This window comes from Anser anser, assembly GCF_964211835.1.
Source record: "Anser anser genome assembly, chromosome: 5".
NCBI lineage: Eukaryota > Metazoa > Chordata > Aves > Anseriformes > Anatidae > Anser > Anser anser.
This window is the reverse complement of record NC_139725.1, coordinates 2056958-2070673: the sequence shown is the minus strand read 5'-3', so window position 1 is coordinate 2070673 and position 13716 is coordinate 2056958. Positions and strand designations below refer to the sequence as shown.

The 13716-nt window shown below is 33.8% G+C and overlaps 1 protein-coding gene across 6 annotated transcripts in view; it reads left to right on the top strand.

Annotated features, from left to right (window-relative positions):
- USP47 (ubiquitin specific peptidase 47) overlaps positions 1-13716 on the top strand; it is a 51627-nt gene that overhangs the window by 19458 nt on the left and 18453 nt on the right. For all 6 annotated transcript variants that reach the window (XM_083839920.1, XM_083839922.1, XM_083839925.1 and 3 more), the window contains 10 exons: positions 959-1055; positions 1725-1870; positions 2696-2775; positions 3590-3739; positions 7705-7800; positions 7896-8048; positions 8752-8919; positions 11309-11440; positions 12581-12657; positions 12939-12994. In XM_083839920.1, the coding sequence (XP_083696046.1) occupies positions 959-1055; positions 1725-1870; positions 2696-2775; positions 3590-3739; positions 7705-7800; positions 7896-8048; positions 8752-8919; positions 11309-11440; positions 12581-12657; positions 12939-12994 (1155 nt within the window). The remainder of the gene's footprint in view (positions 1-958; positions 1056-1724; positions 1871-2695; positions 2776-3589; positions 3740-7704; positions 7801-7895; positions 8049-8751; positions 8920-11308; positions 11441-12580; positions 12658-12938; positions 12995-13716) is intronic.

Sequence of the window (13716 nt, the reverse complement as noted above, 5' to 3'; positions counted from 1 at the left end):
CTAAGTTTTTTTGAGCAGATACAAAGCTGACATATTACACCAGTTCATTCTTGCTCGAGATTTTTTTGAGATAGGAATGTTTATCTGCCACATAACTTTTTGTGTGTGACAAAACTAAGAAGATGAGTTGTGTACAGAGTAATAAATAAAATATACGCTTCCAAAGTTAGCCTCTTCAGAAAAATTCTGTTTTGCATGGAGTAGCTGCCTTTTCATTACTAATATGAAACTGAGATGTATTTAATACTAAGAGCTTCAGTGTATGAATAAGTGTATTTATTACATGATGCTTCAGTATATGTTGCTTGCTTATCAGCTGTTATTAATGTTATATACTTTGGAGAAAGTCTTAAAATGACAGTAAGGTTAATACAGATATCTCCCTTTTCAGCTAACAAAAGCCACTAATTTTTAGTAGCTTTTCTAGTTACTGTTGAAGATTTAAAAAGATGTATGTGCATTGGCACTCAAGATGTTCGGTTTATAGCTCTTAGGCTTTAATACAAACCAATACTGATACAAATTGTAATTACATTATAACTAGGATATTTTGTAGTTGACAGCTAGGCAATAAGCAAGCTACTTTACAAAATTTTTATTAACAAATTCTAGACTTCTGTAAAATACTTAAATTAACTATTAAAACTGTTTAGTGTTATCTATGTCTCCATTGGTGGAGAAGTCAACATTAAATATTGTTTATTATTGTGAAATGTGATTCGTGATGATTTAAGTAGCTTTGTGTAATTCAGAGAAAATATCTCTGTTGGGTAAACTGTGTTTTTAAAGCTTACTGAAGTAAGCAATTGTAATATTGCCTCAATTTGTGTAGTACAAATGACATCAGCTGGATGTAGTTCTTGAGTAAACATAATCACAATTGTTTTATTGTCAATATATTTTATGTGATGTGGCATCTTTTTACATTATTTCCATATCATTCTTTTTGTATTTATAGGCTATGTGGGTCTAGTAAATCAAGCAATGACTTGCTACTTGAACAGCCTTTTACAAACGCTTTTCATGACTCCTGAATTTAGAAATGCGTTATATAAGTGAGTATACATGATCAAAATAGATCTTAGTATCATAGTATATGCTATCTGTCCTGATAAATTGTGGTAGAAAAACCTTTTAAACGTCTTCTCTTTTGAATATTGAAATGCATCTGAATGTTAATAGCAAACCTTGATTCCAAAGTGGATAGAATGGTTTGGATAACATGCAAGAATGCAGGAAAGTGAGTAGAGAAGTTATCCTGAGGGGAAAGGAAGAAGATTTCTTTTAATACTTGATATCAAACTGGATAGGCTAGTGTATGTTACCTGCTTAACACCATCAGATTTTGCTGAAATACTAGAATATTATTGGTGTGGCATAGACAAGCTTTTTAAAGAATTCTCCACATCTTGAAAAGATCCAACTTCAAAAGGAGTGTGATACTAATTGGAGTTCATGTCTGTATTTGTGCAGTGAATGGCTTCAAAAGTATTTTACTTGTTCGTTTTACGTTTGTACATTTAATGAATAGCATTGTCATTCACTGAAGAAATGGAAAGCAATTTTGTTTAAGGAGAATTATTTTGACTTTCTCCCAATAACAGAGCTTCAGTTGACATCTAATCTGGCAGACCTCTTGAAATGCATAAGCGCTGATTTAAATGTCTTTTTGAGTAATATTTTCAAGTCATTGTTAATTGTTAAATATCTAATGTTGCAAATAGATGGGAATTTGAAGAATCTGAAGAGGATCCCGTGACAAGTATCCCATACCAGCTTCAAAGGCTGTTTGTTTTACTGCAGACCAGCAAAAAAAGAGCAATTGAAACAACAGATGTTACACGGAGTTTTGGATGGGATAGCAGTGAAGGTAATATGCAGCTATTAAGCTTGTGTGATTTACTTCAGTAATTGCCTCTTAGGGGCCTAACGTGCTGTTGGTGGGGAAAAATATCTAAATAATTAAAAATGGTTATTAGAATCCACTTCAGATGGAAGCAAAATGGCCTAAGTTGTTGCTTGGTTGTGATTTGTTTTGTTTTTAAATAAATATCTGAGGGGTTTAAGCCGTTAAAGTAAAATACCTTAGTTTCGTAACTAAGCTGTCATTGCAGTTGTAAATGTTAACTGTTTCTTTAAAAAAAAAAAAAAGGTATCTCTTCAGGAGAAACTTGCATCTGTTTTGAATCATGAGTGTCAAATGCATGTATTCCAGTGAACTAGAAAATAATATTGAGAATTCCATGAAATCAAACTCTTTTGCACATAGTATAATTTTTCTCCATAACCTGTTAATTTTTCCATGGAGTAATTACACAACCAGTGTTCTTACACTTAATGGGGAGTATGGGGAAAACACCTCATTGAATTCTGGAGAATCACTATGAAATAAGTCAGAACCATTTTATTTTATAATTTAGAGTGGTGTATGTTAGCACTTCCATATACTTATTTATTGTTACATACAGAATTCTTGTTTATACACACAGAGCAAGTTGGTTGCCTATTTTTTTCCAATTTAATTTGAAAGCTAACTGCTTGTGGAATTGAATGCTGTCCCAATAGTGATTAACGTTGTAAACACCTTGGAAGAGACTTAAAAACAAACTGATAGCTTTAGGAAGCATTCTCAGACTACAGTTAGTATTGGGTAAATAACTTCTCTTGATTTAAAATAAATTTCAATTTCTAACAGCATGGCAGCAACATGATGTACAGGAGCTTTGTAGAGTCATGTTTGATGCTTTGGAGCAGAAATGGAAGCAAACAGAACAGGTAATTGTATCAAAACTTTTCCACTCATTCGGTGGTGTGTTTTTTTAAGGATGATTGTGAAAAATGTGAGCTCTAAAATCTGTAGACTGCCAATAATCTTGTACTTAGTAGTTGCCAATTTTCTTGTTTGTATAATACCTATGCTACTAAAACATTTTTGAATGTTACTTCTATTTTCATCTTCAATTAAAAGTGGAATATTCTGAACTCTGGATATTCTTTATTTGAAGCACTGAAAGTGCTTATGTAGCCCCTTTTGTGATAACTTCCTTGCTATCAGTATTTTTTAGCTATATTTGTGGGCTCTTGCAGCTCAAGCCCACTCTTCTAACACAGAAGACAGTATATTCATAATACATTCTACATTCTGATAAGTAGCTAAGTTGTTATATGGCCAACTTTCATATTTGTAGATTGGCAAATCTCTCTTCTATCTTTCTTCACCTCCCTCCAGAGATGCAGGGAAAGATTGCAATATCAGTGTTAAAAATGTCTGCAAGATCAGGCCTGCTTTTTTAAAAAACAGACTTAATTTTGGTAGTTTTTTTAGTCATTCTTAAGATGTGTCCATAAAATATACCTTGAAGCTTAATGTAACATGCTTTGAGAAGCTGTTTTTACACATTTTCTGCAATGGTGGAGTAGGGGAATAGGGGAGAGAATCAAGAGATGGATGTCCTGCTAGGAAGTGACAATTCTAACTTCATAGCTATGCAGTTAAGACTTACAAGATTTTTTTTAATTATTATTTTAAAGCTAAAGAAACATTGTTTTACATTTGTTTAAAGCACTGTTAAATATTTGTCTGTTTCAGGCCGATCTTATAAATCAGCTGTATCAAGGCAAACTGAAAGACTATGTAAGGTGTCTAGAATGTGGCTACGAAGGCTGGAGAATTGACACTTACTTGGATATTCCTTTGGTCATCCGCCCGTATGGCTCCAACCAGGCATTTGCTAGCGTGGTGTGTACTATTATGCTGACTAATAGTGCATCCATACACACATAGAATACATAATGCGACAGTGGTATAATTTGTTACATGGTAAGTATCATCCTAGATACTCCATCTTGGGGTGTTCGTCTTTGTGCAGTGAACCAGCTAGCAAGTTCTAGAAGATTTTTTTTGGCTTTTTGGTTTATTTTTTGTTTTGTTTTTTCTTTTACCCTTCAATGAGTCCTACTGGTGCATGTATAAGGGGAGGGGAAATGCAACTTTATTGCCTTAGGGCTTCAGTAATCAATTATTTTCTTCCAGATAAAATTTTCATCATTGGCCCGAGATATTTTTGAGATCTCTAAGTTTTCTTTGGGTTGTTCTCTTTATTGAGAAATCTGCTAAATTTTAATAGCATTGTTGAAAATCTTAGTGGAGGAACAGAAGATTGACTTAGAATTTTTTTAGTTTACTTGCACCATTGTTGCTGTGCTTTTTAAAGTTCACATCTGAAATACCATATGCTTTTAGCAAGCAATTTAATAATGAAAAATAAATCCTATTGTATATTGATATTCTTGATCGCTTTTGCTCCAGCATTACTGATGTTGGCAAGCATATATACTAGTAAATCTGAGAAAGCTTTTTATTTTTTCCTAGCCCCTGAAAAGACCTCATTACAAACTGAAATTCCACTGTTGTGGCTTAAAATATCTGTAATATTGGTGGAGTTGTGAGAAAGAGTAAGAATGAATTGAAGCCTTTGGGTAAAGGTTGTTTTAAACAATCACTTGTTGTATAATTGGCTTACCAAGGTAATTTATTATAGACAAAGTATTTTTGCCTTTTGTTTTTAGCATGTTGGCATTTTTTTAAGCACAAGTCTGTAGTTCTTAACAGTGTTCTGTTAAGAAAAGAATTATCAGAATTAGGTTAAACTGCAATGTAGGTTCAAGATACTTAGTGCTTTAAATACTAATCTTGAGTAGCAGTAAAGATATGAAGGACATTTATTTCACAAAAGAATTCAAGTTAGTGAAATCTTTTGAATTCTTTTTAGGACTGCAGTAAATTTTTTTCATACCCAGAAATATCCAGCTATTCGAAGCTGTGTTTTGAGCTGCAATTCCAGTGATTGTGACCTTTTGTATAGATTGCTTCCCTTTTCACATTTTAACACATTTCTACAAATATTTCCCAAAACAAGATTTTTATTGTAATTTTTATTCAGTGGAGGTTTTTCTGATCTATTAAAGAAAATAATGAAAACCTTGCTTTATAAGTGCATTCTGCATTTAACAATACATTTTACATGTCTCAGCTTGAAATTTTCTTCACTACGGAAGAAGTCTATAGCAGAATGCCGTAAAAAAGTTCTTTGTATATTTGTAAAAATGAAGGAAACTTGAACAATCAAGAATTTAAATACGGATTACTTTCGGTAGCATTTGATATTTCTCCTGTAAATCAGCAATTACTGGGTTTACTCTACGGTGAGGAAAATACTTCTAAGACTTGTTACGGAGTTACACGGTTGCAATTTGTACTGATGCTTCAATTTTTGAGCTTTTTTTTTTAATTCCTACTTTGATTATATTCAGTTGATTCTACTCCCTGCATTTGTCTTATTTATAGCAGATATAATTTTTAGTTTTGTAGTCTTCAGCAGTGGGGAGATATGGAGGATACTTGCTTTTGGAGAAGGGAAAAATCGCCTGTTTCTAAATGGAATTCTCTGAAGGTAGTATCCTCCATTGATCCATAGATGGTGATTTAGTAGGTGTAGGTAAAAGGGTATATGTGAGAGATCAAAAACTTCACACATGCGCTAATAGGGCTTATAGAAGGGAATATAAAACTTTTTAGACCTTGCTAGTCAGCTCCTGAGGGAACTTGCAGCAGGCGACACAACCCAAGATAGGGGATCTAAGGAGGATACTACCTTCAAAGAACTCTAGTTAGAGGTAAGTGATTTTCCATTACTTTCTTATGAGAGAATGGATATATGAATTTAAGGTTAATCTGTAGAATGCCACGTAAAGTGTATTATCCCACTGTTCGACATTGTGTACTACCTGAAATGTCGCATTTATCTATAAATATACATGTATTACTTCGTAAATGGCAGCACTGAAGAACTTCTTGGAAGGATGATGTTATGTTTTATTTCCTAATATGGAGCAATTCTAAAAATACTCAGTATGTTCTTAAGGTTTGCATTTTGATTTTTTGTTTCTTTATTCCCCAAGTTCGTGTCATATAATAAAACTGCTTAGCTATAACTTCATTCAGGCACTGAGATTTTGTCAGTATGTATCTCAAGATTTAATATTTTTTTTCAGTAACTGCAGAGTTAGAGGACGTGGTTTAAAAAACCTTAAGTGGTCTCTTGGAGATCAGTAGAGATACAGACATAATATATAGCTTCTAATTATATGTGGGTAAACAGGAGCAGCAATTCACATATTGATTTTGTCGTTACTGGTATGCCTGAATTTAAAAGCATTAGACAGAAGCTCATTATTTTTTTTTTAACTCTAAGCCATAAAAGTATTGACAGATAACAGCTGAGAGGAGTGGTTGCATTGAGAAACTAGCTGGCATGCTGAAATTGATACTAGAAAGCAGCGGAAATGCTTTATAACACTAGACAACTAGTGTTAATACCAGTAGTCTGGAGGTATGGCAAATACATCTGTTTTAAGTGTTGTTAGTGTTCATCTTTTGTTAGCTTTTCCACTGAGGGTGTAAGAATGGATGCAAGTAGAATTACAATGAGAACTGCATGAACTTGCTTTCAGTGTAGTGTCATTGCCAAACTAAAACTATTAAGGGTAATTTGAAAATAGATGACTAAAAAAAGGAAATATGTCTTAGAAATCTAACTTAGGTTGGTAACAAGGTCTTGTATTTTTAGTTGTGTGTATACTTTGGACATGGAAAAACTAGATGAACTCTGAAAATCTGAGATGGAAATTTGTTTATAGTTTTTTCCAATAAGTTTTGCCTAATTGTTATTCATTCATTGTGTAGCATTTCATAAAGATTCTACTCCACCTGTTCACAGGTTTTAAACAAATGCTTGCAGTAAGATACCTGTGGAACCACTGACTATATTATAATGCTTCTTTATGGAGAAAACTATATCCTAAAGGCCTATCATTAGCCAAACGATAATTAGTTTGAACTGTTTGCTGTGGCATCTTACTGTGCTAAGTGTTCGAACATTAAGAACTGGAGATAGTCTAGAAGTTCCTTGCAACCTGTGTTCTCTTGATTCTGTGACCTACAAAAAATATTAAACTGAAAGATCAAATGAAAACGTACTAATCTAATGCTTCATCCCCTATGGTATATTTTGAAGTGTGTATGTTAGGAATGTTAGAAATCTTCAGTAGCTCTGAGACTACCTGACAATTACCTCTTGAAGGTAACAGTTACTCTAAAAGTAGTCTTACAGTTTGGGGGGCTGTACATTATGATAGAATGCACAGCATAAAAGTTTTACCACTGATTTTGTTGAGAAAACTATCAGTAATAAGAATAGAAGATTGTGAAATGCATTAGAATAGGAGTTGTATTAAGAAATATCCTAATCAAAACTAACTTTGGTGTAAAGATTACTTAGGAGAAAATTGGAAGAGATATAAATCAGTAAACCTGAGGATTATTATGTTCTTGATAAAACGATCGAAAAACAAATGGATATTTATACAGCTCCAAAATAATTAAGTTCTCAAGAGCTTCAATAATGTTTTTTAAAGCACAGCTTACTATATGTGGTAAGCAGTGAAACCACTAATATAATGTCATGTAATGATACTTCATTCAGTTTTTGAGGGGTCTAAAGGAAGTATCAAAATCTGTCATTCAAGTTTTGTAGTTTTCAGTGACTGAAATAATTTTTATTTATATCACCATACTTACATTCTGATTTATACCTACACAGTAAACATTTTTTTAAAAATCAGGTGACATCTTTTCCTTATTAGGAAGAAGCACTGCATGCTTTCATTCAGCCTGAGATTCTTGATGGCCCCAATCAGTATTTTTGTGAGCGGTGTAAGAAGAAATGTGATGCAAGGAAGGTAAGCACTGTCCAGATCATTTGTGGAAAATTACTTTTGCTAAATACTGATCCTGACAGTGGTAGTAAAATAATAATTGTCTTTACTTTGTTTAGGGCCTGCGGTTCTTGCATTTTCCATATCTGTTGACATTACAGCTGAAGAGATTTGACTTTGATTATACCACTATGCACAGAATTAAACTCAATGATCGTATGACGTTTCCTGAGGAGTTAGACATGAGTATTTTCATTGATGTCGAAGATGAGGTAAAGTTTTTAGTTTCAGAGAAAAGTCTTTAACTTTATTGAAGCTCGTTATTAAGGAAATCAAACCGTCAGTCTAATAAAGCCATTTTAACATTCATCTACATAAAATTTCTTTTAGCCATGAGTGTTTTAATGTGAAGTTTTAATATATATATGGATTTTCCTTGTTTTTGAAAAGGAAGCATGTTCTCTAATTGATACAGGATTTCCATGCTTCCCATAAAGAAGTCATTTCTGATTTTTTTTATCTTCATGAGAAATTGAAAAGCACAAGTTGCTAGGCTTTTCCACATCCTGCAAATCCAGCATGCAGCATACTTAAATTTGTGTTTGAATCTGTCTTGCTTACAAGTGATAATGAAAATGTTTTGAACCTTTGAATGCTGAAGTTAGTCCATAAAACATTAATGATTAATAGAACACTAATTGTTCTTACTGTAATATGTTGACCCTGTCCAGTGAGTTGGAATGGAAGACATCTTTTTACTGTGGATGAAAATACTTCTGGTCAAATCAGTTCTGATCAACAGGGTATAATAGGACTTATTATCTGATATTAGACCTACAAGTATTTGAATCAACTTTGTAAATGGAATAGGCTAGTATCTGGTGTAAGCTTGCCATTTTGCAAACGTTTTCATTTCTTGTTCCATGTAACTTTAAATGTTGTATAACAGTAGTGTTTGTCTTTTTTTTTTTTAAGAAATCTCCTCAGACTGAAAGTTGCACTGATAGTGGAGCAGAAAATGAAGGCAGTTGTCACAGTGATCAGATGAGCAATGATTTTTCTAATGATGATGGAGTTGATGAAGGAATATGCCTTGAAAGCAATAGTGCAGCAGAAAGAATTTCTAAAGTTGGCAGTGAAAAGGTATGTTTAAAAAATGTTCTGGGTCTGGTTGCTGTGGAGTTAAGTTCGCAGCAGCCTGTATGATGCCAAATTTTGTATTTGTTACTAAAGCTGAAAACACCAGTGTTTTAGCTCCTGTTGAACAGTGCTTGTACAGTGACAAGACTTGGTTTCTTGCTCTTCCCATGCCATGAGTATGGCTGGGGGTGGACAAGAGGCTGGGAGGGGCATACAGCTGGGACAGGTGACCCAAATTGACAAGAATGATATTCTGAGCTGTATTCCATGCCATGTAATGTCATCCTCAGTAAGTTAAAGCTGGTGATCTTCTGACGACCTGGTGACGGTGAGTGAATGCCTTTGCATCATTTCTTTTTTCCTTCACTTACTAAACTCTCTTCATCTTCACTGACAAGTTCTCTCACTTTTGCTCTTCTGGTTAATTCCAACATTTCACTCAGGGAGAGGAGGGTGTGATTGGGTGGTTGCTTAGTTGTTGAAAGGAGTCAGTCCACCACAAATGTAAATAATTATAAATAATTGTTACTTAACACAAGAGAAGCCTGCATTTTTATTCAAATTTCAAAAATTGACACAACGGCAAAGGAAAGCATGCAACTGATGGCAAAATGATACAGATGAGGCCAGGGGAACTGTTAAACAGTCTCATCCGTAGTTAATATAAAGAAATCGGGTTGCCAGTCAGCCTAGGTTAGCAGTCATCTTTTTGTGGGACATAATTGCTGAAGATCTTAGAGAAACTTAATTGAGTTTTCTTGCCAGTAGAAAATTCTTTGAATCTTAAGTTTTATGTTGATGTCTACAGTGGATACCTCACGTACCCTCGTTCAGTGAACACATTGGAAATTTGGCCAATAGCTTTTATTCTGACTTGTTAGAAAGCTGATTGGCCATGACTGTTAATTTTCATTGATACTGAAAGACTTGCATTTTAAACTGTACATCTGTCCCTCTTTGCATGTACCTCAAACCATTTGAGAGGGTTTTTTGAGCGTTCTGACTACTGTCCACTAGCTGAAAAAAAAAATTACTTGATAGTCGCTTGATTAGAACAAGGACAGAGTATTGTAATGTATCTGATGCAAATGTCAAGGCCTGCTTTTGACAGTAGCTTTGGCCAACTAGCAGTAAGTTTAACTGCTTGTCAAGACAAAACAGGCTTAACAGTTACCTTGCCAACTTTTTGGGTTAAGGTATGTTAATGGATGCAGTATAATTTAAAGTATTTCTTCTGTGTAATCTAAAAATACTTATTTCTTGTAACACCTATTTGAGTCAGTATTGTTCAGCATTTTTGAATGTCTACACAGCAATGGTGGTATGTCCTTAATACATATCCTTTCATTGATGAAAACAGTTTTTAGACAGCACGTTCGGAGTGTTGTGAGAGAAGTTAATGTAGAGTGAATACTGAAAGCTGTTACTGTTTTGCATTATACATTAAGGCGCAAAAAGAAGTACTGGAGAATGCAGAGAGAGATGATAGTAAATAAGCCTAAAGTTTGTAGCTACAGGCAAGTTGGTCATTACTTTGCTTCCTGCGTGGAGATATGCTTAATACCTATCTAGCATGAGAAAGCTAATTTTGGATAATTTTTAGAGAATACTAAAAACTTTTAAGCGATATGGTAAAGAAGTAACATACAAATTCTAAGAATTACAAAAACACAATAGATGCATATGTATTTGGAATGAACCAATATAGTTCTGAGTCTGCTTGCCATCCTAATGAAAATGTTCATCCTTCAACTGAGTACTTGCTCTAAAACTTACTGTTCTATGGTTTAGGAATAGTCTGATTTTTTTTAAAGGCATTGGTAATTGTTTTGATGGTTCCTCTTTGGTGTTACTGATTTTTTTTTAAACGTGTGTAGTATGCATTTTCAGGGTTTGTTTTTTAGCCTGAGGATTATTTTCAGTAATGCTTAATGCAAGTTCATACCGTGTTGTGTTATTCTGCTATTTCCTCCTGGGTATGGAAATGAAATAAATTGGTATATGTTTCTGTTCTTGTGTATCTTCACAGTCAGAGCTTGTTCAGAAAAGAAATAACACTAATGCATTAAGCCGGTTCTTGAAAAAAAGGCATGTATCTCAGGAAAAAAAAAAAACATGCTTCCATGACTTAAGTTACTTGGTCTTTCTTGTCGCTCTCCACCATACAAAGGGGAAATTTCTCTTCATTTCTATTATTATATACTCCTGTATAGTATTTAGCATATTGTAGCTTGAATTTTAAGTTTACATTGCAGTAATGTATACCTGTTACACAGATTAGTTTTTTAATATACAACTATTTATATACTTGGGTTCATGTAATTGTTTTTGTAAAATCATTTGGTTACCTTTTCTTAATATATTTTATCAAAACTTTTTCTTTTCTCCTCAGAATTCTCTACTGTATGAGCTCTTTTCTGTTATGGTTCATTCTGGAAGTGCTGCTGGTGGCCATTACTATGCCTGTATAAAATCATTTAGTGATGACCAATGGTACAGTTTTAATGATCAGCACGTTAGCAAGGTAAGAACAATTTCGCTACCTTAAGTACCCATAAATGAACCAATGAGCTTGTATTTTTCACTTGTGTTTAACAGTTGTTTCATTAGCTTAAATGATTTGTAGATTTTCTTTGTGTTGTTTTTTGTATGTTGTAGTGAGGGGTGGTTATTAGTTGTATTTACTTCTTTGTCATTTTCTCTCCCTGCCCTTTCAGTTCTGTTTCCATCTACTGTCAGTGCTGGTTACAGATTTTAGCCCCTATCTTTTTGAGGTTGGAGTCTTTTCAGTTCTCTTCTTCCACACCCCCCCTGAATTTTAGCATTGTGGTGTAAGTCAAAGAACAGTTTCCACTTGCAGGTAGCAACATGTATCAGCATGCCAACGTCATTTGCTAGCTGTGAATTACACTATGACGCCAGTTTTCAGTGTAGCCCCTTCTATGTGGTCTATAGTTGCAAGTCAGGTTTAATTTTAGTCCTTTTGTCTGAGGCATGATCTATTTCAGTCAGAAATCATGCAGTAAAACCAGAACGTAACAATAGGTGTCTGGATGGTATTACAGCTGAGTCTACCTGGTTCAGTTGAGACGCTAGGTCATTTGGATCTTGATTTAGCCCATATAAGGGGAACAGTTAATTGGTCTTCAACCTTTGATTGCTCTCCTGTTTATTTCCTTCAGTTTCACTGTGTTCCCTAGTTTTCTCTGTAAGTGTAATGTAGGATATTCTTTCCATGACAATTTAAGTGTAGTTCTCCCTCTATTGTAAGAGAAACTTCGTAAGAAATAGGCTCCAATTTACCAGGCTTTATGGTGAATTGTCATGACATGCCATAAAGTGTTGATGCTGAGGGAGGGATGATTTATAAAGAAGCCTTTAGTCACACACAGACTGTTGGATTTAGAATTTGGCTTTCATATATATGCTAAGAATACTTCCTTGCTTAGAGAAGTGTATTTGTAGATCTGTTAAATTCATAGTAAAATGAAGAGGCAGATCACTTTGAAATGGATTTTTTTCACTCAGCAAATAAGCAGATCTGAAATACTTAAAAAAAAATAAAATAAAATAAAATTAATATTGGGTTGATATGTAATGACATTTTTTCTAATGCATATTGATTATTGCAAGTCTCTCAAATAATAAATTGATTTTCTGTTAGATAACTCAGGAAGATATTAAGAAAACATATGGTGGATCTTCTGGAAGCAGAGGCTATTATTCCAGTGCTTTTGCCAGGTTAGTACTGCAATATTGCATTCTTTTTTGGTGTTTAGCATAATCGAATGATTGGCCAAGATGCATGTGCTTAACACGGTAGCTGAAAAATAGAAGTGGATGGAATAAAAGATGATTAAAATAGCATGGTGTTTATTTTTGAAAATCATTTTTGCTTAGCATGTTACTAAGATATGTACAACATAGTTCTTTATGGGGTGGGCAGGGGGAGCAAACCAGCTTTTGAAATGAATGTTGTCCTTCTATCTGATAAATTCAGGTAACTTTTTTTTCTTTACTAGCTCCACAAATGCATACATGCTAATATATAGACTGAAGGATCCAGCCAGAAATGCAAGTAAGTATGCTTTGTAGTTCTTAACTAGTAAGATTCTACTTCAGGAATAGGACTTTCATTAATATAGTATCTCCCTAATTTTTTTGAGGGTTGTGGTATCGGTATTTTTAGGGTAAGATAAAGTAGCTTTCATATAGGGAGCCTTCTATTACCGCTTTTCATTACTCTTAATAGTAAGCCCTTGTGATCATTAGGAGGCCATCACAAAGTAAACTTTCTGATTTTTTATTTTTTTAGTATTTTCTATATTGTGGATTTGAAAGAGAAATATGCTGGGTGACACAAACTACACTGAAATGTACTAGTGCGTGCTTGATAATAGAATAAAAATACTGACTTTTAAATGAGTCAATAATGAGAACTTTTTTTAAATTTATAAATTTTAAATGAGAACTTAATAATGACAGATTAACATTTTATAACCAGCCCTTACTTTTTGTTTGTTAGGAGGTAAGGGACAATACTATAAACTACACAGTGAAAAACAGATTTTGGGATTTCTTGTTTTTTATGCCACTTTTTTTAAACTATGCCACTTATTTTTATGCTCTAATTTAGTACACCAAGGTTTAGAGGATGACTATCCCCATATAATAGTGGGCAGGCTGTTTATTCTTTCAAGTATGTCCCAACAGAAAATGAGAACTCAATTTGGTTTCAAAAGTGGAATATCTCTTTGGAGGCCTAATTTCAAGATAATGATTTTAATAGGGTTAGATTAA